The 24,214-nt window shown below is 49.3% G+C and overlaps 3 protein-coding genes across 9 annotated transcripts; 1 reads left to right on the top strand and 2 right to left on the bottom strand.

Moving 5' to 3' along the window:
• Positions 1-1,305: 1,305 nt before the first annotated feature.
• tbata (thymus, brain and testes associated) lies at positions 1,306-5,945 on the bottom strand. 5 transcript variants are annotated; one of them, XM_086138685.1, is made up of 8 exons: positions 5,809-5,945; positions 4,866-5,058; positions 3,752-3,907; positions 3,579-3,667; positions 3,035-3,184; positions 2,818-2,899; positions 2,452-2,565; positions 1,306-2,121 (listed from the first exon to the last, which is right to left on the bottom strand). In XM_086138685.1, the coding sequence occupies exons 2-8, from the start codon at positions 5,029-5,031 to the stop codon at positions 2,024-2,026; spliced, it is 855 nt and encodes a 284-aa protein (XP_085994811.1). In that variant the 5' UTR covers positions 5,032-5,058; positions 5,809-5,945; the 3' UTR covers positions 1,306-2,023. The 5 variants fall into 5 exon arrangements, with proteins under 5 accessions (XP_085994811.1, XP_085994810.1, XP_085994809.1 ...); XM_086138684.1 differs by lacking the exon at positions 5,809-5,945 and adding an exon at positions 5,150-5,601; XM_086138683.1 differs by lacking the exon at positions 5,809-5,945 and having other exon boundaries at positions 4,866-5,601.
• Positions 5,494-9,133, top strand: qrfprb (pyroglutamylated RFamide peptide receptor b). Of its 3 annotated transcripts, XM_086138682.1 has the most exons (7): positions 5,494-5,552; positions 5,890-6,296; positions 7,380-7,538; positions 8,003-8,064; positions 8,215-8,450; positions 8,572-8,669; positions 8,754-9,133. In XM_086138682.1, the coding sequence occupies exons 1-7, from the start codon at positions 5,494-5,496 to the stop codon at positions 9,131-9,133; spliced, it is 1,401 nt and encodes a 466-aa protein (XP_085994808.1). The 3 variants fall into 3 exon arrangements, with proteins under 3 accessions (XP_085994808.1, XP_085994807.1, XP_085994806.1); XM_086138681.1 differs by lacking the exon at positions 5,494-5,552 and having other exon boundaries at positions 5,936-6,296; XM_086138680.1 differs by lacking the exon at positions 5,494-5,552 and having other exon boundaries at positions 5,936-6,296; positions 8,572-9,133.
• Positions 9,134-9,656: 523 nt separating this feature from the next.
• On the bottom strand, positions 9,657-23,958 carry polr3a (polymerase (RNA) III (DNA directed) polypeptide A). The gene is made up of 31 exons (XM_086138675.1): positions 23,392-23,958; positions 22,586-22,721; positions 22,373-22,510; positions 22,022-22,193; positions 21,791-21,945; positions 21,414-21,653; positions 21,100-21,262; positions 20,427-20,563; positions 20,234-20,337; positions 20,023-20,164; positions 19,360-19,500; positions 19,194-19,263; positions 18,849-18,976; positions 18,610-18,748; positions 18,154-18,318; positions 17,886-18,058; positions 17,263-17,374; positions 17,025-17,143; positions 16,801-16,938; positions 16,305-16,475; positions 15,570-15,683; positions 14,807-14,893; positions 14,653-14,735; positions 14,400-14,570; positions 14,165-14,258; positions 14,001-14,093; positions 11,812-11,976; positions 11,515-11,679; positions 11,228-11,359; positions 10,906-11,038; positions 9,657-10,525 (listed from the first exon to the last, which is right to left on the bottom strand). The coding sequence occupies exons 1-31, from the start codon at positions 23,433-23,435 to the stop codon at positions 10,377-10,379; spliced, it is 4,173 nt and encodes a 1,390-aa protein (XP_085994801.1). The 5' UTR covers positions 23,436-23,958; the 3' UTR covers positions 9,657-10,376.
• Positions 23,959-24,214: the final 256 nt, after the last annotated feature.

The following is a 24,214-nucleotide window of genomic DNA, read 5'->3' as shown; positions in this document are numbered from 1 at the left end:
AGATAAAACCGCCAACGCTGGTAAGGCTCCAGCACAGAGTGAGGCGGCAAGGAGACAACCCCCCCCCCCCCTCTTCCCGGGACGGGGGGGGATGTTGTGAGGGTGGAAGCAGGACATGGGGTAATGTGAAATGTTTGTGACTTTCGCAAAAGAATACTTGGGAAAAAAATTAAAATTTATAATATTGTTGTACATAATGGTACATGCAATGGCAGATTAAATAGGTAGGCGGTGCAATACAAGATAGATAGTTAGATGATAGTGCAAGACGAGATGGATAGACAGATAGTGTAATGCAAGACAGACAGTGCAAGGGCCCATGCAATGTAAGAGTTCAATGGCATTGTTCATGTAATAGCACATGTGGCGTGTGTGGCTGACTGCGCAGCGGAATGGGTCGGAGCAACATTGAATGATGGCAGACAAAATAGAATTGCGGCCACACACTGTTGCCGCACGAACACGCCTTGCTATTGTGGCCATGAGCGAGGCAACACGCACACGCTGTCGTAGGGGTGTTCAAGCGCGGCCCGCGGGCGACCCCTCCACACTTAATAGGCAAAAAATTCCCTCTTGCACTATTACCCGTTTCTGACGCTTGCCTGCTCTACGACTCCCTGCCTGCTCCTACCCTGCGCACCCCCTGGCCCCTTTTCTAACACCCACCCCCCAAGGAACACGAAGGTGTCTTAAGCCAATGTTTCTTTTTTTATGACCATTTATATAGTGAGGTGTTTTTAAGCCCTCAAAAAACGACCATGTATACTAAGGGGTTTTTAGGCGAAAAAATCGACCATATATAGTAGGCGTTTGTAGCTGGAAAAAACCAACCATGTATACTAAGGCGTTTTTAGCCGACAAATAACCATGTATGGTAAGGCGTACCGGTATTTAGCCGAAAAATTTAAAAAAACGAGGAGAAAAGGTCATTAAAAATGGCTAAAATAGCCCTCAAAGTCCTTAAAAGGCCCATAAATAAAAAACACTTGGAAGAGTGGGAACCCTGAACTGGATTGGGGCGTTTTGAGGGACTTGAGGCGTTTTGGGGGGTTACGGGCATTTTGGGGGGGGTTAGGGCGTTTGCAGGGTTTCCACTCTTCCACTTGCTTTTTATTTATGGACCTTTTTAGGACTTGAGGGCTAATTTAGCCATTTTTTAATGACTTTTTCTCCATTCAGCAGGCAATTCACAGTGGATTGAATGAACAGAAAGCCACATATCACTGAGCTGGTGTTCAAATCATTGCTGCCAAAGGAAGGGCACATCTTTATGAAATGACACACTAATGAAACCAACACCACAAGTTAATTTTTAAGGATTTTTATTGATTTTACAAGCTTTCCCCGGCTAAAAACGCTTCACTATACATAGTCGTTTTTTTCGGTCAACAACACTTTACATGGTTGTTTGGGGGGGGGGGGCAAAAACACCTCATACACGTTTGTTTCAAAAAAAGGGGGAAAAAAGCCCACCTTTGGTCTTTTTTTGGCTTTATTTCATTATTATTTTAAAATGCCTTCCTCTAGACGGTCATTTAAAAAAAACAATTAAAAAAACACCTGACTATCCATCACCTTTTTTTGGCCTTCAATTATTTTCTTAAAAAACGCCTTACTGTACATGGTCATTCAAAACAAAATGCCTTTTAGACATGGTCTTTTTTAGGCTTTCTGTCAGGCTTATTTGCTTTTAAACGCAACATCTAAAAGCATGGGGGAAAAAAATAGAAATGAAGACATTCGCAGAGCAGGGAGGACAACATTTGAAATGACTCTAAGAACATAGCGCAGCGGAAGCACGTTTACAACCAAAAGACTTTGCGGTCAGCACACGCATGCTTGGTGGTGGGCGCGTTTAAAACCATGACCATGTCTAGTGAGGCGTGTTTCAATGTAATCATTGTCATCTTTCCTCTCAAGTTAGCCGCCACGACTCAATTTTCTTCGACGCCTACGCTGTTGACAAACACAGTGGAAATGTCTTTGTAAAGTGCTCGGCGGCAACCTCTCTTGTGACGTGCCACTATTGAAAGAAATTGAAAGGTGAGGAGGACGCCTCAAGGACCTTTCGGGGCCCGACCTGGCTCGCCGCCGCCGGATGTTCCGTCGGCTCAGTACGACCTGAGAAAATGCACAACCAACAATGAATGCAAACCGGACGGCCTCAAATGGGTGCAAACATGCGAGGCTAAATGATGGCTAAATTAGCCCTCAAAAGGCCCATAAGTAAAAAGCAAGTGGAAGAGTGGGAACCCTGATGGGATTAGGGTTTTTTTGGGGGGTTAGGGCGTTAGGGCATTTTAGGGGAGTGAGGGCGTCTGCAGGGTTCCCACTCTTCCACAGGCTTTTTATTTATGGACCTTTTCAGTACTTGAGCACTCATTTAATGAAAACAATGAATGCAAACCGGACGGCCTCAAATGGGTGCAAACATGCGAGGTGGCCGCCTGCCTGGCTCGCCGCGGTGTTCTCCCCTGGGGGTGGAAAGACAAGGGGCCGGACGCCAGAAAGTATTGCGGCCCGACAAATCCACTCGTTTGAGCATCCCCGTCACCAGCTCCTTCTCTGTGGGGGGGGGGAGACAACATTGATGAGCAGCATTGGGACATTTGTTTTGGTTCACTTCGCTGTCACATATAGAATGCACAAAAAAATAGATACTGTATATTGGCTCATGTTTTCGGCAACAAGACCACCTTTTTGGTCTTGATCGATTTTGGAGTTCACTGTCTGAATTTGTTCACTTGTCATGTCCGAGTGACGCGCGGCCCGATTCCGAGAACATCACGTTTGCCTTCGTTTCGCAGCGAGTGTCACCTCTGTGTCCGGCCAACAAGAGCCACCGCTGGACCGCCCGCAACGAATCCGTCTGAAGGATCTGACAAAGCAGTTCCAGTACCTGCGGATGGGGGGAGGTGGTGGGTGGATTTCCCCAAGAACGTTTGCGCTCATTTCCATCACAGGTTTCACAAGGATGAGCGCAAGCAGGTCATCGCGGACGGCATATCGCCGTGACGACACGTGGTGGCTGTACCATGAGTTCTTGATCGTGGAAAGGTTTGTGGTGGTCCAGATGCTGCAAAGGAGGTCGACGCGGGTGAGACTCGGCAGATGCAGGGACCAGTCGCCCGGTTTGGGCAGAGTATTGGGTCTGGCGCCGGACGGGCTCTTCTGTCAGTCGAGCCTGCGATGGAGCGACGACAAAGCATTGTGATCGGTTGGGTCGACGTGCGGATGAAAAACGCATCGGAGAGCAGGAAGGGACCAAAATGTCAGATCAGCTGTCAAACGTGCATGTTTGAAATGTTTCCCCCACACGATTCAAAAATGATCAGGATGGTAATCAGACTCCCGCAGAGCTCGCTACTTGTTTGAATGAGGTGTGTGTGTCAGGGGTCTCCGAGATGTTATTTTGTCACCTGGGCTCTCAGCAAATTTAAAGGAGCCCCACTCTGGACTTGAGTGGTTCACAGAGGTGGGGCGGAGCTTGTTTGGGGCCATTTTGGCTGCCAAAACTGCTCGCTGAAGCGCTCAGTCAGCCAGCGGGGAGGGTCCGAGTGCGCCGCTCATTTCCGTACCTCGATTTCCCCTTCTTGCGCCTGGGAAGATGGAGCGACTTTGGCTGCCAGCTCCCTGAGCTCATCTCTCCAGGCTTCTGAAAACATTGCTGGGCCAAAACAAGCAAAGGCACTTCAACGGCATTCTTCAAAAGGCACAACATGAGAAAATGTCTTTCTTTCCCCCCAATGACCTGCTTGGCTAGCCAGGTGAGTCCGATGCGGCGTCAAAGCCAACGCCGGCACGACGGCTTGCCTCTGCACCTGACTCTTGAGTAGCGGGTGCGGGAACAAGGAGGAGCTGACCAACCAGTCGTCTCTCACCGTGCACACGGGCCTGCCGTTGAGACCTGAGTGCGGACAACGTGACTTCGAGGGACAAATGTCCAGCATTCAACACTTTTGGCTTTGTTTTCCATTTACCGCAGCGCCGTTGGCGGAACAGCAAAAGCCGTCCGGACGGGCAAAGACAGAGTTTCATTTTCTCATAAGTTTGAAGTGTAGAAATTCATTTCCAGGCCTTTACCGCAGTCCCTCTCAGTTGCCGTTTCTTGGGCTTCCTCCGTTGGCCAGTCTACCACCACCCATCGTTATTGATCGTGACTTTTGAAATCGAATTTACCGTGTCAAAGGACGGTTTGAGTTCGTCGAGACCTCAGGGGAGAAGCTTTCAGGGAGCCGGACGGGAATCCCCCCCATCTCGAATTTACGAGGAAAGAGTTCTTCGTGGGGGTTTTTTTTGGGGTGAAGAAGGTTGCGCAGTCCAATTCTCGTCCGTCTCCCGCCTCAAGCAACCACTCGAGGTCCCGTCTGGGGGTGCCAAATTGTCTTGTCCAGAGAAGCCAAGTATTATCAAAAAAAAAACTTATGATTTATTCAAGACAGAAAAAAAAAAAAACCTGGAGGGACACCGTTCACAGATCTGTCCTTGTATCTTGTTGGGAGTTGGTGAATGTCAGCATTTTGAGCAGCTACACAGACGAGTGCATGCTCAGGCAACTTTGCTTTCCTGCAAAATAACTGGTCAGCATTCAACGGTACCATTTAACACCGTTGTTGTCAAATTGCCATTCGAGAAATCGACGCTGAAATGATCAACTTTGGTCACGGATATGCCTCGAAATATAAAACCCAAATGTCTTCAGTATACAACAGACAAGGGAATTGACCTTGCACTTACGTTGATTTTATTTTATTTTTTTTCATGCGTACAGCCAAGGGACAAGAAGGAACTCAAGTGAAAAAGCACACGCGGCGAAGGGAGCAAAAAGTCGTTTGGCCGGCAACCTGCGCCGCGCGCTCGCTCACCTTGAATGTGCCTGACGCGATGCGGGTGCGGGTTGTGCCTGGAGAAGAAAGAGTGGTGGCTGAGGGCACCGAACCTCGGCGTGCCCGCCGTCGACGGCGCCTCGTTCCGCAAGGGGGTGAGCCAACCGGGACCCCCGCTTGGGCACGAGCTCGTCTGTCCGGACATATTTGGGGGAGTGGGGGGGAAAGGCGCCTGGAGGGAGAAAGCCGAGTTACTTCGGATTTGACATTGTTGTGCTAAATCACAAACAAAAACAAAAAAAGGAGCATGAGGCCAAATGCACCCGAGAGCTTGGACAACTGATCCGCGCCGTCTGAAGTTCTGGCGGTCGCTAAGAAACGAGAGCAAAGCGAGACATCGCGTATCCTTCACAACCGCTTCATTGACACAGAGGAGACAAAAGAGCGCACAATGCGCCGACCGGGCTTTGTGCAAGACGTCGCTTTGGTTGCGGGTCCAAACTCGAGCAAGAGGGAAGAGCTAAAGGAGGAGGAGGAGGCACAAGAAAAAAAAAAGGGGGGGGGGGGTGGCGATGAGCGGCGGATGGAGGGGAGGAGCAGGAAGGTGAGGAGAGAAGACGAGCACGATGAGCTAAATACATACACAAAAAAAAGGGGGGGGGTCAAGATGGGGAGGAGGTGGTTGAAGAAAAGGAGGCAGCGAAGAAGGTGCGGAGCAAGACAAGAAGACCGAAGTGGAGGTGAAGGAGGATAACGGAGCAACAGTTTTTTTTTTTAAATAAAAGAACCCGTACTTTTTAAAGAGCTCAATCAGTCGCGGTATTTTCATCTGGCTCTTGAAGTATCAGTGCACTGTGCGAGTACTTTTGCCGCCTCAGGTAAAAATTCAATTGTTTTCTTCAAGAGTCTACTTTTCAGTCAAAGGAGTCCAATCAGTAACCGCTGTTCAGACATTGGCACTTCTGTTCATTACTTCAGCTACCTGTGTCCAGCTTAGAAGGGAAGGGGGGGGGGCAGCCTAAGATCCCTCCCGCCTCCTCCTTTTTTTGCCTCGAACGGGGATCAACGCGAGCAGCCAGCCAAGCGCCATCTCCGCGTGCGCAGCGGCGATGTCCGCGGAGCCCTGGCCGGCATCTGTTCCCAGGATCACGCCGGAGGTGCTGCGCGAGACGCTGCGCTACTACAACCTGAGCCGGCAGGAGTTCATCAGCACGTACAAGATCCCGCCGCTGGTGTACGTGGCGGAGCTGCCGCGCGGCGCCAAGACGGCGTTCGTGGTCATCTACGCGCTGATCTTCGCGCTAGCGCTGAGCGGCAACAGCCTGGTGCTGTCGGTGGTGCTGAGGAAGCGCACTGCGCGCACCGCCACCGACGTCTTCATCTGCTCGCTGGCCGTCAGCGACCTGCTCATCACTTTCTTCTGCGTGCCCTTCACGCTGCTGCAGAACATCACCTCGCAGTGGGTCGGAGGTCAGTCTGTGGGCTTGCGTGACCTTCTTGGCAAAAACAGCAGCAGCAGCAGCAGTGACCTAGTGCCATGCTTTTCTTTCACAATTGACTTTAAATTCACTTGTACAACTCTTCTACTTGTAGGGTGAAATGTTCCAATACAAACAAAAAGCATGGATCTCCAAAATTTTTCTTTCTAACAACCCAGACAAACTCCAATTGCAAAATCCAATTATTAGCAGCAAAACAAAAATCTAACTTTGGTTCAACTTTAGAAAGGAAAAAGCAAAACTAGACAAACTTTTTCTTATCTCACTTTTAAAACCGTCAACCTACATGCAAAAGAAATTGTAATAGAACCTACAAATGTAATTATTCAATGTGTTTTTTTTTAATCTGAGATAATCAAATTTTATCTGCATAACTTTACAAATGATTCTTATTTTTTTTTATATTTCTGCTGCTATAAATTGTGCTGTAGACTGCAAATTTCCCCAGCGTGGGACAAATAAAGGTTCTTATCTTAATAAATGTGGAAGTATTTTTCTAAATTCTACAAAATTTGTGATACATGCTTCAAAGTTATTTCACTATTTGAAATTTTACATGAAAAGCACTTAACTCCAAATTTTGTGTATTCACATTGACAAAGTGATTTTGTTCCCCTGAAAATTGGTTAAAAAGTTTTGTCTTTTGTTCATTTGTCTTGCATTGAAACACATTAAAAAATTCTCAAAACAAGCAAACAATACACATTTTGAGATCCTATATAAAGAAGCATTTTTTGTGGTAAATAAATGCAATCAAACCATAACATTATTTTCAAATGTAATTTTTAATTGGCATTTTTCTTTTTGGGGGTGGTGCGCGAGGAGGACCGCCTCAGGCAATTTCAACATAGTTGACACGCAAGCAATCTTGTCGTCGGGCGAAGCACAAAACCGCAAATCTCTTGCACCGCCATGTGATCACATAAGTGACATTTTCGGTAAGGAAGAGCCCGCAGAACACTGTTGAGCAGCGGCAGCGTTGCACAAGGGGGCTGCGGCATTAGCGTTCACTCAGGCGCAAAGTGACGTGATGCGGCACGGACTTTGTTTGCAGGCGTGCTGGTCTGCAAGACGGTTCCCTTCGTGCAGACCACGGCGGTGGTGACTGGCATCCTCACCATGACCTGCATCGCCATCGAGAGATACCTGGGCATCGTTTTCCCGCTTCGAATGAGGCGACGCTCCACATCCAGGAGAGCGTACAAGATGCTGGGTATGTCCCGTTGCCTTTCTTTCCCGTTTCCTAGACTTCAAAGTTGCTCCCTCCACCTCGAAGAGCGTTTTCAGCAAGGGTGAGGGTTTAGCGCCGAGATTCACCGAGTTGGGCCGCACGCCGACGTGATGGCGAGAAGTGATCGCCATCACTCGGAGGTCCATCGCATAGCCCATTTTGTCGATTGAACAGGGCTGAAATACGCATGAGCGGGCATCAAAGGATTGGTCTCACAACCCATTTTCATGTTTTTGCTGCTAAACACCAAAACAGAACGTTGCAACGCAAGCCTCTTGTCAAAGGGGGAAATGTTGCCCTCTGCTGGTCGGAGATCAACATTGCACCCTATTACGCCGTCATCCAACACGGCCACGAAGAGATCAAATGGCTCGTTTCCGGAAAACCCTGAAAGATGAAGGCTTCCACGGTCCGACTTGTCCTTTCTGGGGGGGGGGTTGTTGCAGGGCTGGTGTGGCTGGCCTCGGTGATGGTGGGCTCGCCCATGTTGTTTGTGCAGCAGCTCAAAGTGAGTCACGAGCGCGAGTGCAAAAAATGCCTCGACTCCAATGCCGCAATTCGCGTTCCTCTTGGGAAATGCGCTGCGTCAGATGAAAGGACTCAAATTGCAGGCGATCGTGTTTGAATAGCGCCGTTCTTCCGCGGCCCCTCATCTCAGGTCAAGTACGACTTTGTGTACGACCGGCACCACGTGTGCTGCCAGGAGATGTGGCGCTCGCTGAGCGACCGGCGGGCGTACACCACCTTCATCATGGCGGCCCTGTTCCTGCTCCCGCTGGCCGCCATGCTCTTCCTCTACACCCGCATCGCCTTTGAGTTGTGGATACGCAAGAGGGTGGGCGACTCGTCGGTCCTCAACACCATGAATCAACGGGAGCTGGTCAAGATGGACAGGTAAGGAATGACGTGGGCCGCCCGCACGGAGTTGACGTGGAAGAATCCGTCCTGATGTCGACAGAGGGACTTTGCGATCGCGGCTCGACTGAAGGCCGATCATTGACTTTGTCCTCCGCAGGAAGAAGAAGAGAGCCGTCAAGATGATGATGATCATTGTTGCGCTGTTCACCGTTTGCTGGGCACCTTTCCACACGGTCCACATGCTCTTCGAATACTGTAAATACCCGGCAAAAACTCGAGTCCTCGCCGCGGGTGCCGTCCGTCCGGGCAAAGGGTTGAATGTCGACTTGCTCCGTTTAGACGACCTGGAGAAGAAATACGACGACGTGACGCTCAACATGACGGTGGCCGTGGTGCAGGCCGTCGGCTTCTTCAACAGCTTCAACAACCCCATCGTGTACGTCTTCATGAACGAGAACTTCAAGAAGAGCTGCGTCTCGGCGCTGTCGAGGTGCACGCGGCGGCCCGGCCAGCGGGCCGAGGTCCAGGCGGCGCCCGTGCGCTTCATCCGGCTGCAAACCAGAGAGGCCTTCCTCGACTTGGACTCTGGCGACGGCGCGAAGAGCCGCGGGGGTCCGTCCGCTTCGTCGCGCGGCGAGAGCTCCCCGGCGGAGGTCGTGGAAAAGCGCTCGACCATTCAAACGGAGCTCGCCGCAAACTCCGACTCTCGGGGGAAATGAGCACCAAGTGCCGAGGCGCCGGGAGATGGAGGAGATTTGGACGGGGGGGCTTTGGAGCTGGTCGTGGGGAATCCAAGTGGCCATTTACCAATTAAGCCTGTCTGCATCGAGAACTGGGCCCGTTCAGCCGTAGTCCAGATGAGTCCGTGACCGCCAGAAAGTCTGAAGTCTTTGAAGAGTCTTCGGGGCTGAATGTTGTTTGTCGTGTTGGCTTTATATTGCAGCTGAGACGTAGTATCGTACTCTTGGGGGTATTTCCAAAACTCGTCGGCGCAACTGAGCTTCGCCTGATCCGTGTCGATGTTTTTTGTTGTCGAAATTGTTGCCATGCTATCAAATTGTCTTTGCATTCGAATGGAATTTTGTATCGCTTTAGTCTCGGTTTCGACAATGTGCCCTCAATTCATTGAAATTAAACCAAGTGAGCCGACGACATTCGTTTGCAAAAAGGCGAAGGCGCGGCACAACATGACTCTTCAGCAAAGGTTCAGAGGCAATGAAGGGCCGGCGAGGAAGGCAAAAGCACATTTCAAGTGTTTTATTAATTTGCACGAGACAAATGAGCCTTTGGGGTGGGGGGAAAAAAAAGCAATTCTGAAAACAATTTTGAGGCTTTTAGTGCACAGTTCAATCTCATTTTTCGTTTATGTCAAGTGAAAGAATTCCATTTGACCACTTTCATCACCCATTCAAGTAGAAATGGAAACGACTGAAATAAAGGGGAAAAAAAACAGCGAGCGAGTTTGAGTTCCATTTCCTTCCACCCCCACGCTCATGAATCAAAACACTCCTTTGAAATGAGTGGAAATGCCATTTATCTGCCGCCCGCCCCCACCCCCTCCAAAAACAACATTTTGGGTGTTGGCAGTTTATGAATAAATAAGCACTCCGTAATAATGCACTCTAAAAAACTAAGACAGTAGCATCATGATTCAACAAAACACATTTGCATATTCGCATCATGCGGACAAATGAAGAAAAACAGTTTCACAATGGCTGTGATACGGTTCTTCTTGGAGACGACATACCGAAACCCGAAGGAGATTGTGTAGCGCCCGTGCCTCGAGGGGAATCATCGGGTTTATATATTTTTTTTAAAATAAAACCCTCACGAACGTGATGTCGTGTCTTTAAACCAACTAACCAAGCAAGTGTTGCTCTCCAATGACTGTGGAAATGACGCGACATAAGCAGGCACTTACAAGTCGGCGTCAGAGGTCTTCTTCCCTTGCCCCGGCGGCCGTTACGTGGCGAGAGGGATGTGAAAGTCGGCGTTGTCAAACAGGAGAGGCCTCTTGGTCAAGGAGGGGGCCCTGTCGGCCTTTTGCAGCAGCTTGAACAGGCCCGTGCCGATGTTCATGGGAATGCCCATGATGATGCACTCGGACACGCCTGCAAACGGGAAAGACGTCGTCACTGGGTGACAAATTGCAATTTCCCCTCAGTACAAAAAGGTACACGAGACGCCACTGGGGCTCCGATGCCGACTTATGCTAACGTCTTCCGCCGTATGCTGGGGGTTATTGTCCATCTGCGCTGTGATGCGCCAGCCATCCAAAGAGTTCTCCAGCATTTGGCTGAATGTAAAGCGGATCTTAAGATTGCCCCGCAGCGCATCACTCCATCCCTGCTCTTTTTATCTGTGGTTAGATAACTAATGAGTAGAACGGAAGCGGTTCCATTGGCGATTCAAGCCAAAAGTGTCTCGGCGTTGCCGCGCAACAGCTTGACGAGAAGTGATGAGAACAAATATATCAAAAACACCAGCCTACCGCAGACTGAGTCCTTCTGGCCGAAGTAGGCGGCGTCGAAGAGGTGGTCGGCCGTTTTTTCAAAGGATGCCAGCATGAGGACGCTCTCCTTCATTTTGGCCAAGCCGAACCTGGTGATGCCAAGTATCTCCCCCTATTTGGTGGGGGCGGAAAACCGTCCATTAGTACACTTGCTCTCCTCGTGGTTACAATGTCACTCTCACACTATAAAACTTTTCCGATGTGTTCGGAGGCGATATTCTTCACTTTATTTCCTGCCGCTTGCACCATTAAAGTGGCTCACGGCGTAACGCACAAACGCTAGCAAGAGAACGAACGGCACCTTGTAGGACATGAGATCGGCGAGGAGCATGACGTGGCGCCGGTCGATACTCATCCCGTGGTTGACCATGGTGTACTGGATCTCATTGATGATCGTCAACCTGGCCGCCTCAATGCCCAGCGTCTTCTCCACCTGCGTGTGAAATCAAAATTCCACAACTCAAAAAAAAAAAAGGGGGGGGGCAGGACTCTGTTCTCAGGTCAGGTCAGACTTGGGTCTCATTCGAAAGAAGCTGCGAAAAGTCACACAAAGACACGTGGAAGGCGTCATCTTCTTTTCATTCGCACCTCGTAGGTGTTGTTGGACGTGGTCCTGCTTCCGTTCACGCCGTGGGTTGCCATGACAGCCCGTAAGTTGTCACCCTCCACCAGCAACTTGTACTTGCGCTTGCTGCTCTGCTCGTCGATGTGGATGACGGCACGGGCGACCTCGGGTATACCTTGAACCACCACCTTTGCGCGTGGGGTGGGGGGGAGGAGGAGGAAAAAAAAAACTCTTGACTTTTGTCGCAATAACAAACCGCACTCCTGCTGCAAAGCGTTTTCCCGGACGAGCGTTTCTGCGCCGCTTGCGCGTGCTCTCACCTTGGGAAGCTCGGCCTTGAGCGACTGCATCACGTAGTACATGGAGCTTTTGTTGTTTTCCCGCGGCGACACGCGCAACACGGCCTCGCCGTGCACAACAACGTCGCCCGGCCTCAGGCGCAGCTTCGACATGCAGACGGCGTATCGTACCGTCTCGGCGTTCACCTACGAAGGCCAGCGAGACGGTCACGGCCGAAACCGTGCGAGAAGACGAGAGGGCTTTTCGTCATGTTTGAAAACGGACAATGCCGGGCTATGCCCAGGTGGCTTGAAAGTGACTCTGGCTAATGACCAAAAACAAAACATACAGTGCTGTTGAAAATAATAACAGTGCAATGTGACAAACCAGAATATCCCTGCATTTTTTTTTATTGTTACATGCCAGACAAGTTACCAGTAGGTGCAGTAGATTGTCAGAAAACAAACAAGACCCAGCATTCATAATCGGCACGCGCCGAAGGCTGTGCAATTGGGCAAATAGTTCCAAAAAATAGCAGCGTCTGCTGTTGACTGTACAAAATTTTGCATTTCCCCCCCAAAAAAGGTAGGATTTAACAATCCTCATATTTAGTTGCATGACCACAGTTTTTTATAACTGCTTCGCATCTGTGTGGCATAGAGTCAACCAACTTGTGGCACCTTTCAGTTGTTATTTCACTCCATGATTGCTTAACAGCATTCCGCAATTCATTAACATTTCTTGGTTTTGCTTCACAAACGGCATTTTTGATCTCACGCCACAACGTTTCTCGATTGGATTGAGATCCGGGCGATTGGGCAGGCCACTCCATAACATTCATTTTATCGATTTGGTAGCAAGACTTTGCTCGTCTACTGGTGTGCTTGGGGTCACTGTCTTGTTGAAACGCCCATTTCAAGGGCATGTCCTCTTCAGCAGAAGGCAACATAACCTCTTCAAAGTATCTTGACATCCACAAACTGATCCATGATCCCTGCTACGGTATGCGATAAATGGGCCCAACACCAGAGTAGCAGAAACATGCCCAGACCATGATACTTGCACCACCATGCTTCACTGTCTTCAATGTGTACTGAGGTTTGAATTCAGAGTTTTGGGGGGGGGCGGGGGGGGGGGGGGGGTCGTCTCACACGCGGTCTGTGGCCCCATGACCCCAAAAGGACAATTTTTACTTTCATCAGTCCACAAAATGTTCCTCCGTTTTTCTTTTGGCCAGTTGATGTGTCCTTTGGCGAATTGTAACCTCTTCTGCACATGCCTTTTTTTATTTTTTTTGTAACGGAGGGACTTTGCGTGGGACTCTTGAAAATACATTTGCTTCACACGGACGTCTTGTAACTGTCACAGCACTTACGGGTAACTGCAGACTGTGTTTGATCATCCTGGAGCTGATCATTGGCTGAGCCTTTGCCATTCTCGTTATTCTCCGGTCCATTTTAATAGCTGTCTTCCGTTTTCTTGCACGTGTATCTGGTTTTTCTACCCATTTTAAGGCATCGGAGATCATTTTAGCCAAACAGCCACCAATTGTTTTGCACCTCTTTGTAGGTTCTTCCCTCTCCAATCAACTTTTTAATCAAAGAACGGCGTTCTTCGGAGCAGTATCTTGAACGACCCATTTTCCTCAAATGCATGTTCAACCTGTGCTGGCTTCATCATCCTTTAAATAGGCGCCACCTGATTCACCCCTGTTTTTTTTTTCTTCCCCAAAATTGATGAACTTAGAGATTGGTTGCAACACTATTTTTTTTTTTTTTTTTTTGGTTGACTCTATGCCACACAGATGCGAAGCAGTTATAAAAAACTGTGGTCATGCAACTAAATATGAGGATTGTTAAATCCTACCTTTTTTGGGGGGGAAATGCAAAATTGTTTTGTACAGTCAACAGCAGACGCTGCTATTTTTTGGAACTATTTGCCTAATTGCACAGCCTTCGGCGCGTGCCGATTATGAATGCTGGGTCTTGTTTGTTTTCTGACAATCTACTGCACCTACTGGTAACTTGTCTGGCATGTAACAATATTTTTTTTACTAAAAAACAGGGATATTCTGGTTCGTCACATTGCACTGCTATTATTTTGAACAGCACTGTATGCCCGAAAAGGGCCAAAAAATGATTTAAAAAATAATTGTTTTAATTACTCCACGTGGAAGTGACAAGTGGAAAGCTCTGTACTAGTGACATCATCGGTGCGTTAGTTGTTCTACCTCCAGTCGGAGCAACCTTATTCGCTCCAGGGACAACTTGACCAAGATGAAGCAGTTGTCTGGTAGAAAAACCTCTTCGATGTATTCCGCAATCTGCAAAGGGAAAAAACAAAATCGGCGCTATTTTGTCCTTCGCTGAGAGGTAGGCCTCGGCTTTGGGATACCTCGCCCAGGAGCGTTTTCTCGATCCTCCCCTTCACCAGCCGGGCAAAGTCTGCGTCGGTGTCCATGTCCAAATGCGCGGTGATGATCGGGGTGCTGAGTGGGGGGGCATCAAAATGCCCCGAAAGAAGCAACGTAATGACATTCAAGTTAACCGCCTTTCAGTCGGACGACAATTGCGGGTGATGGCGACGTTTCCTTCGTCCGACGCTCCCTCAAAGCCTTTCGGCGTCTGACCTGATGTTCTTGGAGGCGTTGATGATCTCCTTGATGCGAGGCACGCCCAGAGTGATGTTCATGGACGCCACGCCGGCAAAGTGGAAGGTCTTCAGGGTCATCTGCGTCCCGGGCTCTCCGATGCTCTGGGCGCACAGGGCCCCCACCGCCGAGCCCGGCTCCATCTGCGCTCTGGGGCGGCAACGGGGCGCCCGTTGGAAGAAAGCGTTCAACCAAAACACAGATGCATGCGTGACCGCGCGGCCATGCCAACCTCATGTACTTGTCCCTGCAGGTTTCCAGAAACTTCTTCAGCTGCGTCGGGGTGATGCGGTCCAGCTGGTAGAGGACCTTCGGCTGCAGGGTATTTGAAAAAAAGGTGAGCGGGGGGCTTTAAAAAAAAAAAAAAGCACATAGGCGACATCAACCTCGCTGGTGCCGTTGTCGTTGATGCCGTACTTGTCTCTGGTCTTCTTGATCCTTTCTGAGAAGCCCTTGATGAATTTCCGTATTTCCTGCCGGCGGCGGGAAAGGAGTCGTGAAAGGAGTCACGAGCAAAGCGATGCGCAGGGCATGCCGTCGTGAAGATGCCACGCAACCAACCGGCTGGGCCAACCATGCGTCGGGCATTTCGGGGATCGGCTTTGTTGCAGGGCAACAACATAAGCTCTGCCGTTTAACTCTCTTCAAACGTAATGCACACACCGTTTAAAAAAAAAAAAAAAAAAAAGCGCACAGGTCAAAATGATACGCAACTCAAAAAGTTCCAAGAATAAAACAATAAAGCGCGTTGACGTGCCAGCATGCACAGCCACTCTACCTCCAGGTACTTCTCTGAGCCTGTCTCGGTTAGCGCCTACACAAAAAGTTCAACACATCGTCATTCGTGACATGAATCCATCGCAGAGAGTATGAAGCATTCTTGAAGATCAATAATTCACAGTATTTTTTTTGGGGTGGGGAGCAGGGGGAGTTTGTTTACTGGAATACTATACGGGTGGGGGGAATAACGCCATCCATTTTGCAGTAGGGCTGTCAAAAGAAAACGTGGCCATGGTGAAACTTTGCCAATGGAGAATGCAAAGTCGTCGATCTAATTTTCTTTAGCCGCGGGGCCAAATTCTTGACCGAGCGTATGAACACGAGGCATTTAATGAGTTCTTCATCACGGCTCCGCTTCGGCGCGCGTACCTCCAAAAAGCTGTCTCTGCAGCACACAAAGTCGGCCGTCTTCATGATGGTATCGGAGGTCAGGAGCAGCTCGCCCTGGCTGAGGGTGGGCTCGTGCGTGCACGTGTAGACCGCCTGCGGGGACAGAAGAGGCAACGTGAGGGGAATTAACAACTTCGGCGACTGCAGCGATTATGCCCGCTGTTCGACATTGATCAAAGTAAGTCAGGGGAGGACAACTCGGAACAGGGAAGTCATTACACTTCAGGTTTTTCTTTTGTGTACAAGTATCTTTATTTCCGAATAAGACGTAAGAACTTTGGCTACCTGGGCATCTCTTCACCACATCCGCTGTCAATCGACTGCTTTGAAGTGGACCTACACAAGAATCCCTCCTTCGACATTTGACAGTGTAAAGATGTCGAGAAGACTGCCACATATATGACGACGCAAGCGCAGGCTTGTTAATCTTTAGTAGGCATGTTATTTTACGTTTGAAAAATGTCAGCTCACTTTTGGGTTTTTTCAGTGTGCAGGTGTTTTGCCAAACGACATCGATGGAAAGCCGGTGTAAAATGGGCACTACTCTGTGGAAGCTTCTTTATAGCGAGGAGACGTGAGGAAATACTCCAAACTTGTACAGGACATTCATAAGTGTGGAATCTGATCCCGTTGAGCTCAACACAAAGCTCCGATTTTGTGAACGGCGACAGGTCAGCACAGACATGAGAAGAAGCAAACCGCGCCCAGATTTACACGGATGTTGTCCAAGACCCTCTTGAACTCCAACGGCTCATCCTTGCCCTCCATGTCGGCCGGGTCCAGGCCGTCACCGCCGTACATGAACTGGATGATGTCGCCGGTGGAGCTTCGCACCGTCAGGTCGTACTGGGAGCACAGATCCTCCAGGGACTTCACCAAACGCCGCTGTCAAAAAGCAAACGAGAAGTCCGTGGTTTTGTTTCCGCTTCTCCGGACGCAGAGGGCGTATGGAGGTGACATCACCCAAATTTGAATCTTCCCTCAGCCTGTCTGGCTTTGGCCAATTCTACGCCGACAACGAGCAACGCAATCCATCGCTTCGGCAACACACGCCGCTCTGATCATGTTTCACTGACGTTTTAATTATGGGGGCTGGGGGGGATAAAAACTTGGCCTCCTCCCCGCCAACCGGATTTTCTCCGCAGTATTTGCGAGGGCAGCTGCGGAGCGCGGACGTGTCACTGAAGATCATAGTAAGCTCCAATCTCACCTGCATGTAGCCCGTCTCTGCGGTTTTCACCGCCGTGTCTACCAGACCCTCGCGGCCGGCCATTGTGTGGAAGAAGAACTCGGTGGGAGTCAGGCCAGAGTAGAAACTGTCGGCCACAAAGCCTTTCGCGGCGGGCAACTGCGAAAATGAGAGAGCTTAGCGAACAAAAGGGGAGCGAAAAAATGGGAGGCGAGCACGATTGCGGTTTATGTGTTGGCTCCTACTTTGGAGTGCTTTTCAAAATGAGGCAGGGAGCGATTTTCAAAACCATCCGGTACTCGAGATCCACTTATGGCCTGCTGGCCCACGCATGCAATCATCTGAGAGATGTTAATAAAAGATCCTGGGTGCACAAGAGAGGAGGAACAACAACAACAACAAAAGTCTTAAGCGTGTGTGTGCGCGCGTGTAGCCCTTTTAAGATCGCAATTTTGAGGGATTAAAAAGTTCCACGTGACTTGCCTTTGGAGCCGCAAAGCGCCATGATCAGAGGACTATTGCTCTTGTCCAGCTCCCTGAGGCAAGCGCTGCCCGCACGGTCTCTGATGACCGACAGCTCTCTCAGGATAAGCGCCTGTCAATAAATAGAAGGGGAAGGGAGGGGGGGTATGTAAAAATCACAGCGCGATTAGCGCCACCGAAAGCCACACTTGCGATTACTCAAGTCAACATGCGGTGCGAGTAAAGCTGACGCAAACGGCTGGAAATGTCACAGCCCATCATTGAAAGAAAAGCAGCATGCCACCGTTCGATAGAACCGCGGGATGCAGAGCTGCCCGTCGGCGGGGTGATGCGAGGAAAAGGTTAAGACGAAGACTTCATAAAACCCCAACTCAGACATTGCAAAAACGTGACATGCACTTCTATCGCTTTTCTCACACACGCTTCTATCGCTTTTTTGAAGTTAGTCACTGCGGTGGATGCTTCTATCCGTCAAATGCAATCCAAGCATTTAATACCACCGGCTCATAAATATCTCAAAGTGTGCTTTGCTTCATCACCCCCCCCCCCCCCACAAAAAAGGAAGTAAATAAAGTCAAATGAGGCCAACTTTGGGGGTTGTGCCTCCTAACAAGTGGGGTAACCTCCAAAGTCTCCTCAGCCGTGCAGCCGGGCTGCTGCTGCAGCTTGCCCGTCTTCAGGGCTTCGATGTACTCGTCGCATTTGCGGTAGCCGTCATCCAGCAGGTCCTGCTTGGCCTTCAGCAGACCTTGGCCGGGCGTCACGTCCCCGATTCCAATGGAAAAGCCTCGGTTAGCTGGAAGCCGTAGAGGGGGGGGGGGGGGGGGGGTAAAACATCCTAAATGTTAAACGAAAAGCCTTGTAAGCCCCGGGAAGGAGGCGATGACGTACAGAGATACACAGGGGCGAGTCGAGCGAGGCGGGACATGGCGTTTGCCGCCTCCAGCTGTCCCCAGTCTCTCAGCAGGATGTAGAAGATGTTGTTCTTGGAGCCCGAGCCCAAGGTGCTTTTGTCCATGCTGCCGCACATCAGCTCGCTGTTGTGGATGACCACGACTGGAAACAATTGGCAGGACCCAAAAAAAACACAACCCGAGGATGTCACATTGACACATTAAAAGCTGTTGGAAAATGACAGTTGTTTGCATTCATTCAACAGTCGCTGCAGCCACAGCGAGTGAGGTTGGGCACGCTTCAATATATACCTGTATTACGGCGGTGGCAGCTTGGTGCATCAAGAGGCAATTTGCAAATAAATTCAAACGTTTTGGAGTTGGCGTCAATTACTGACCGATTTTCACAATTCTTCGACAAATGGCGCGTCGGTGCACTTTTCGAAGTGCTTACATGAGTCGTTGTGGCACAGGTCCTCGCCTTTGCCGCAGTACTGCTTGCCCTTGGTCCGCAGGTTGGCCTTGACGGGGCAATCTTTGCTCGGCTTCAGGATGAGGCTGAAGATCTGCTTGCCCGTCCACAGAGCCATGGGCTGGAGGACGGCATGACATTGAAAATGAAGTGGGCTACGTACATGCTGACAATAAAGCGTACAAAAATGACAGCTTCCGATCAGTTCAGAAGAAAAATACCTTCAAGATCGACGGGCGAGGGAGCGCAATCTTGACTTTTTCATCTCTGCCGACGAGAATGGACGCCACGATCTGACATGTTTTGGCTCGCTCGAAGAAGGTGTCCTTCAGTGTGAGGAGATAGCCCGCTAGGAGGCACAAACATGCCTCACTTAATTCTTCATTCGCTTGACAAGGTCAAAAAGTCGTCGACGCGCACGCACAAAATGTCCCCCGGGTCAATTTCCAAAGAGAATATGCTCATAATAATTAACCATCACAAATTAGGAACGAGAAATTTTGTGACGTCGCAGCGACAGTTTGTAAGGGTTGAAGGACGACGCATTCGCCGGAGCCTGCCATTACCTGTCAGGAAGTCCTGAATAGCAGCAATCAGCGGCTCGCCATTTCTTGGTGTGACAAGATTAGCTTTTGTCTGGGCGGGAGGGAAAACAAACAAACAAAAAAAAAGGCGGTAATGGAACGAAGACAACGGGCAAAGAATTTCACAAGCTGGAGCAGTATCGCGTACCCCCATTAGGATGAGAGCCTCGGCTTTGGCCTCCTCGGTCTGAGGCAGGTGGAGGTTCATTTCGTCGCCGTCAAAGTCTGCGTTGTACGGCGTGCACACGCATTCGTTGAAGCGGAAAGTCCTGTGAGGCTTGACTCGGGCCTGCCCGATTGGGAAAAACTGTCAGAATGTGGCACTCAAGCGACAGGTCATGCTCCGCAAATTTGAAAATGAAACAGTGTGTGTGTGTGTGTGTGGGGGGGGGGGGGGGGGGGGTAAAAAAATAGACATTGAAAATATAAAAGAAACTGGAATCCTCACTTAACTGTCAGGTCATTTTAACACACACGAGTAAAAATAGATCACCCGACTGTATAGCTAACTGTTGCGTACCTTCACAATTAATGGCCATCGGTCACTCTGGTTTGCCGTTCACAAATTCACTTAGTCACAGATTTCTTTGCGTTCACCTCTCCGCCGTTATTTGCCGAACATTTTACCCATTTGCTATTTTTGTGCACAGGCCAAAGCAACCCCCCCCCCCCCCCCAAGACCCAAAATGAAATAGTGCTTTGGCACCACCTAGTGGAATCTTGGGGCCAAGTACCAGCGTGGAACTGAGGGGAGGAGTTTCATTTCGTCAAAGCATCCAGTCCAAGGCTGCTGGGGTTGAGCAAAACTTACAATGTGCGCCATGATACTGAGCTTGTGCAGCGAGGGCTGCCGGTTGAAAAGCACGATGTCGCCGTCTATCATGTGCCGCTCCACGATGTCGCCGAAGCGCAGCTCCTGAGCTATCTTCTCTCGGTTGCCGTATTTCAAGAACCTGCCAGGGAGCAAACGTGAGGGCGGGGAAAATTCCATTTGTTGGACGAGCGCTGGCGCCTCGCGTCACCTTTTCATTTGATTGTGTCGATTCTGGATGAAGTTGGCCCCGGGGTGAACGTCCGGGCCGTTGCGGACAAGTTTCCTCATGAGCTCCAGGTTGGCTTTGTTGACCTTTCACGGTCACGCACGAGACAAACGAGATGAGTGAAATGCATCGTCGGGGGGCGGGGGGGGGGGGGGGGGGGGGGGCGGGGGCTTACGCGCTCAGGATAAGTCAGTATTTTGGCCACGTGCACGGGTACGGCCACTTCGTCGATCCTCAAGTTGGGGTCCGGGGAAATGACGGTCCTGCTGGAAAAGTCCACCCTTTTTCCTGACAGATTGCCTCGGAAGCGCCCTGTGTCGTCACAGCACTTGATTGAACAACATTTCAGTTTGTGGTTCTTAAAAAGCTTCTTTGATTTCTGGCCTCCTGCGACCTGGCGTACACATGTGTGGACATCACATTTTTGGTTGTCAAGACTATACATCATGTAAAAAGTTAATTCTTTGTTTTTACACTCATCAGGTCCCAATTAGCCTAAATATTGAAGAGAAAATAAAAATGCATGCCTTGCAAGAGTTCGGGTCTTAGGAGGCCAGAGCAAAATTCCAAAGAGCTGTGGACCCGACGTAGACCAAAATGTTTGAATTATTTTGCGAATCCCGTAAGGGCGAGAGATACGGCTCCCCGATGGCCCCAGGTGTCAAATTCACGGTCCTCAAAGTTTGTCGCAAAATGCTATCAACTCATCGTCATACAGCATGTGATTGACGCCCGCCCAACTTCAAATTTCATTGAAATCAAAAACTCAGGCGCTAACGGCTAGCTAGAACAACGTCGATTGACAGCTTCATACGCAAGTAAGATACGAAAATAAGTCCACCGCATACCTTGCTTGCCCTTGAGTCTCTGCACAAAGCCTCTGGTCCACTTCTTGGGCGCCATGTTGAGCGGGATGCCGGAGAGCTCGCTGTTGATGTAGAGCGCGCACTGCAGCTGCAGGAAGTCCCAGTCCTCCATGATCATCTGCGTCTTGGCGCCCGTCATGCGATGCTGGAGGACAAGAGTTCATTCAATTCCCCTGTGATGTCTAAAGGCACAACTTTTTACAGGCCTTTTGCCGCTAGCATCCTACTGTGTAGACAATTAGAATCTGGGCATCGGTTACTTGCAGCCGGTCTCAACTTTAACCCCACCGCCCAACCTTTTTGATGACGTCGTTAAGGAAGATGATCTCGGTGAGTTTCATGGTGAGGTCGTCCTCGTTGGTGCCCGACTTGAGGTCGCTGACCACGGAGGGCCGGATGCAGATCGGCGGCACCAGCAGGCGGGTGAGGATGAGGTCGGCCGGTTTGCCCGCTTCGGGGTTCATCAGCAGCAGCGGTACGTCCTCTTCGGGGATGCGCATGAAGATGCTCTGCACCACCAGAGGGTTGAGGTTTTCCTGCACAGGAGACGCCAACACGTACGGACTTAATAGAGAGTAAATAGTCACTTTGGGGTTGACCGATTGTTTGCGAATTACAAAAACGGAAAGAACAAATTGATACGTGGGCTGGCCTGAGCGCAGAACATTTGGACCTGTGCTCGCGCCAAAAGGGGCTCCATGAATTTGTTGTGCTCGATGGCCGTGTCAAAGGAGTGCAGGAACTCGGACACGAAAGGCTCCACAACCTTCTTGGTGGTTTTGTATTTCTCGTGGATGATCTTCAGCAGGCCGCACTTCTTCACCGTCCCTGAGGAGCAGGCCAAGACGTCTAAGAGCACAACCACTACAAGTCCTGCGGAGAAATACTTTGTGGGATTCATCACCGTTGAATGCCGAACAATTGAGACAAACGCTTCTTTTGCGACATTTGTCGGAGATTTTTTTCTTCAGCCCTCGCTTCTGCAGGTAGGGCAAATTGGGCCGCTTCAACATGTCCATGAACTGGAGCTTGTCCTCTTTACTCAGCATGATGCTCGAGCAAGTCTTGCAGACCATCTGGAGGAAAATGAACATTTCTCAGTACATCCATAATGTTGCTTTTTCGCCCCCCTCTCCCCCACCGTTTTAAAATTGTTTGCGCTTACAATTTACATGAAAACAAAAGTTTGCTTGTCCACGAGTTTTGCTTTTATTTCACTCTGGTCCTAGCCATTTATCTCACAAAGTGCACTGGCCTGTAATATTCCTATGATGGCTTTGAAGTAGCCAACGTGAAAACATGGCAGCTCCAGATCCAGGTAGCCGTAGTGTCCCAAACAATCAGCCAGATTCTTCCCGCAGGTTAAACACGGTCGGTCTTTCTCGCTGGTCCCCTGTGTGACAAAATATATCAACACGTGCCTGGTGCTGTGGTTCAAATTCAGTGTTTAAATAAAGCATTTCCAGACCATGCGGTGATCCAATACTCCATAAGGCAGCGGCGAGTGTTTTATGTCCTGGCTGTACAGGTTCTTGCTGACCACCTGAATGTGGGCCTGCTGACGCATTTGATCAGCCGATTTCATGCCAAAGCAAATGTGGCTTCTGTAGGAAGAAGGGGGAGAGAGGGGGGAGAAAAGCATGCATTCGTTTCACAAAATGCACCTCTTTCTCGCACAAACCGGAGCTTTTTGTGAAACAAAGCACATCAAGCAGAACACCCCTCAAAAACGTTTGAGAAACTAACTGTGCTATATTTATTCCTCGAGTACGTTTAATATGCAGTGTTTGTTCTCAACTCTTAATTTGTTTTGCCCATGTGTGTTTGAGTGTCAAATTTAAGGACATCTGCAAACTCAGTTCGGCTCTTGACCATTACTTATTTTTGGGAAATCTGCGCCCTTGACTTTCTATGATTCGTTTATCATTATTGTGTGTTGTCTATTTCTGGGTTTGGTGAAATTTACGATGATACCAGACTTTGACAATTGGATCATGAAGTTATGAAAGTTTGAAACTCGGGTTCAAAATAAAAATGTCTCATCGAAAATCTAGAGCTTTGCATGAAGCCGAAGAGGGCGCATTTTAAACTGCCTTTAAAGAGCCAAAATATATGCGTACTGACTAGAAAATGATGTTCATATCTTTGAAATCAGCTTTGAATTAACTGTCGGTTAAAGCTGTTAAAGAAACAAAACAAAAACCCCACATCATTGTAAACCGTCATGGCGTTAGCTTTAGCCGGCGAGCTAACGAAAGCTCGCGAGCTACTCACATTTTCTTGGCCACGTCGGTCTCTCGGAACTGCTCCTTCACCATTTTGGCAGCGCTTCGCTTCGCTTCCCACGTGATTCTAGATAAACGTTCTTTATTCTTCTCTCATTCCGTTCAGCAAGATTATACGACATATGACTTCACTGCACCATGTTGTGGACGAGCTCGCCGAGCTAAGAAACACGCTGCGTCTAGTACAGCACGTTGTGGTGTGTTCAGGGTCCAATGGTATTTTGTATGGCAACGGTAAACTGCATACCCTTTTTCACAAATTGGAAGAATAAAACCTATTGGAAACGTTCCGTCTCGGTCATTCTACAGGTGAAAAAAATACTCCGGGTACTCCAACACACCTCATCCAAATGATCAGCTCATCAGCCAGCTGTGGAGAGGCGCGGAACGACCCTGAACAATTGAATCAGGTGTGTTGGTGTAGGGAGGGATCTAAAACAGGCAGGATATGACTCTTGAAGAACCGGATTTCCTTACCTTTGCTATACGTTCGTGGTTGACACAAAAATACACACAAAATAAATATACAAAATGTCACTGCCAGGACTTGCAAGTGAACGATATCGTGGGAAAATATAAAGTTACAGGGTGCCCTGAACGCAGCATAGGAATATCAATCTATTTTTTTACATAACTTTATTCGTCTCGGTTTCTTCCTATTGGAATTGTTTTTTTAATATACGATTAGTGTAAACACTTACAGTTTCGCACATAAAGTTGAGTACATTCTGAAATGTTCAACAAAATCATATTTTACGCGTATATGTGGACAGTTGTCTAGCCGATAGCGACATTACAATTTATCACGAGAT

The sequence above is a fragment of the Hippocampus guttulatus genome, chromosome 19, assembly GCF_054856545.1.
Source record: "Hippocampus guttulatus isolate MCC_2025c chromosome 19, RoL_Hgut_1.0, whole genome shotgun sequence".
Classification (NCBI taxonomy): domain Eukaryota; kingdom Metazoa; phylum Chordata; class Actinopteri; order Syngnathiformes; family Syngnathidae; genus Hippocampus; species Hippocampus guttulatus.
The sequence above is the reverse complement of the archived record's forward strand: the minus strand, read 5'-3'. Positions and strand labels throughout refer to the sequence as shown.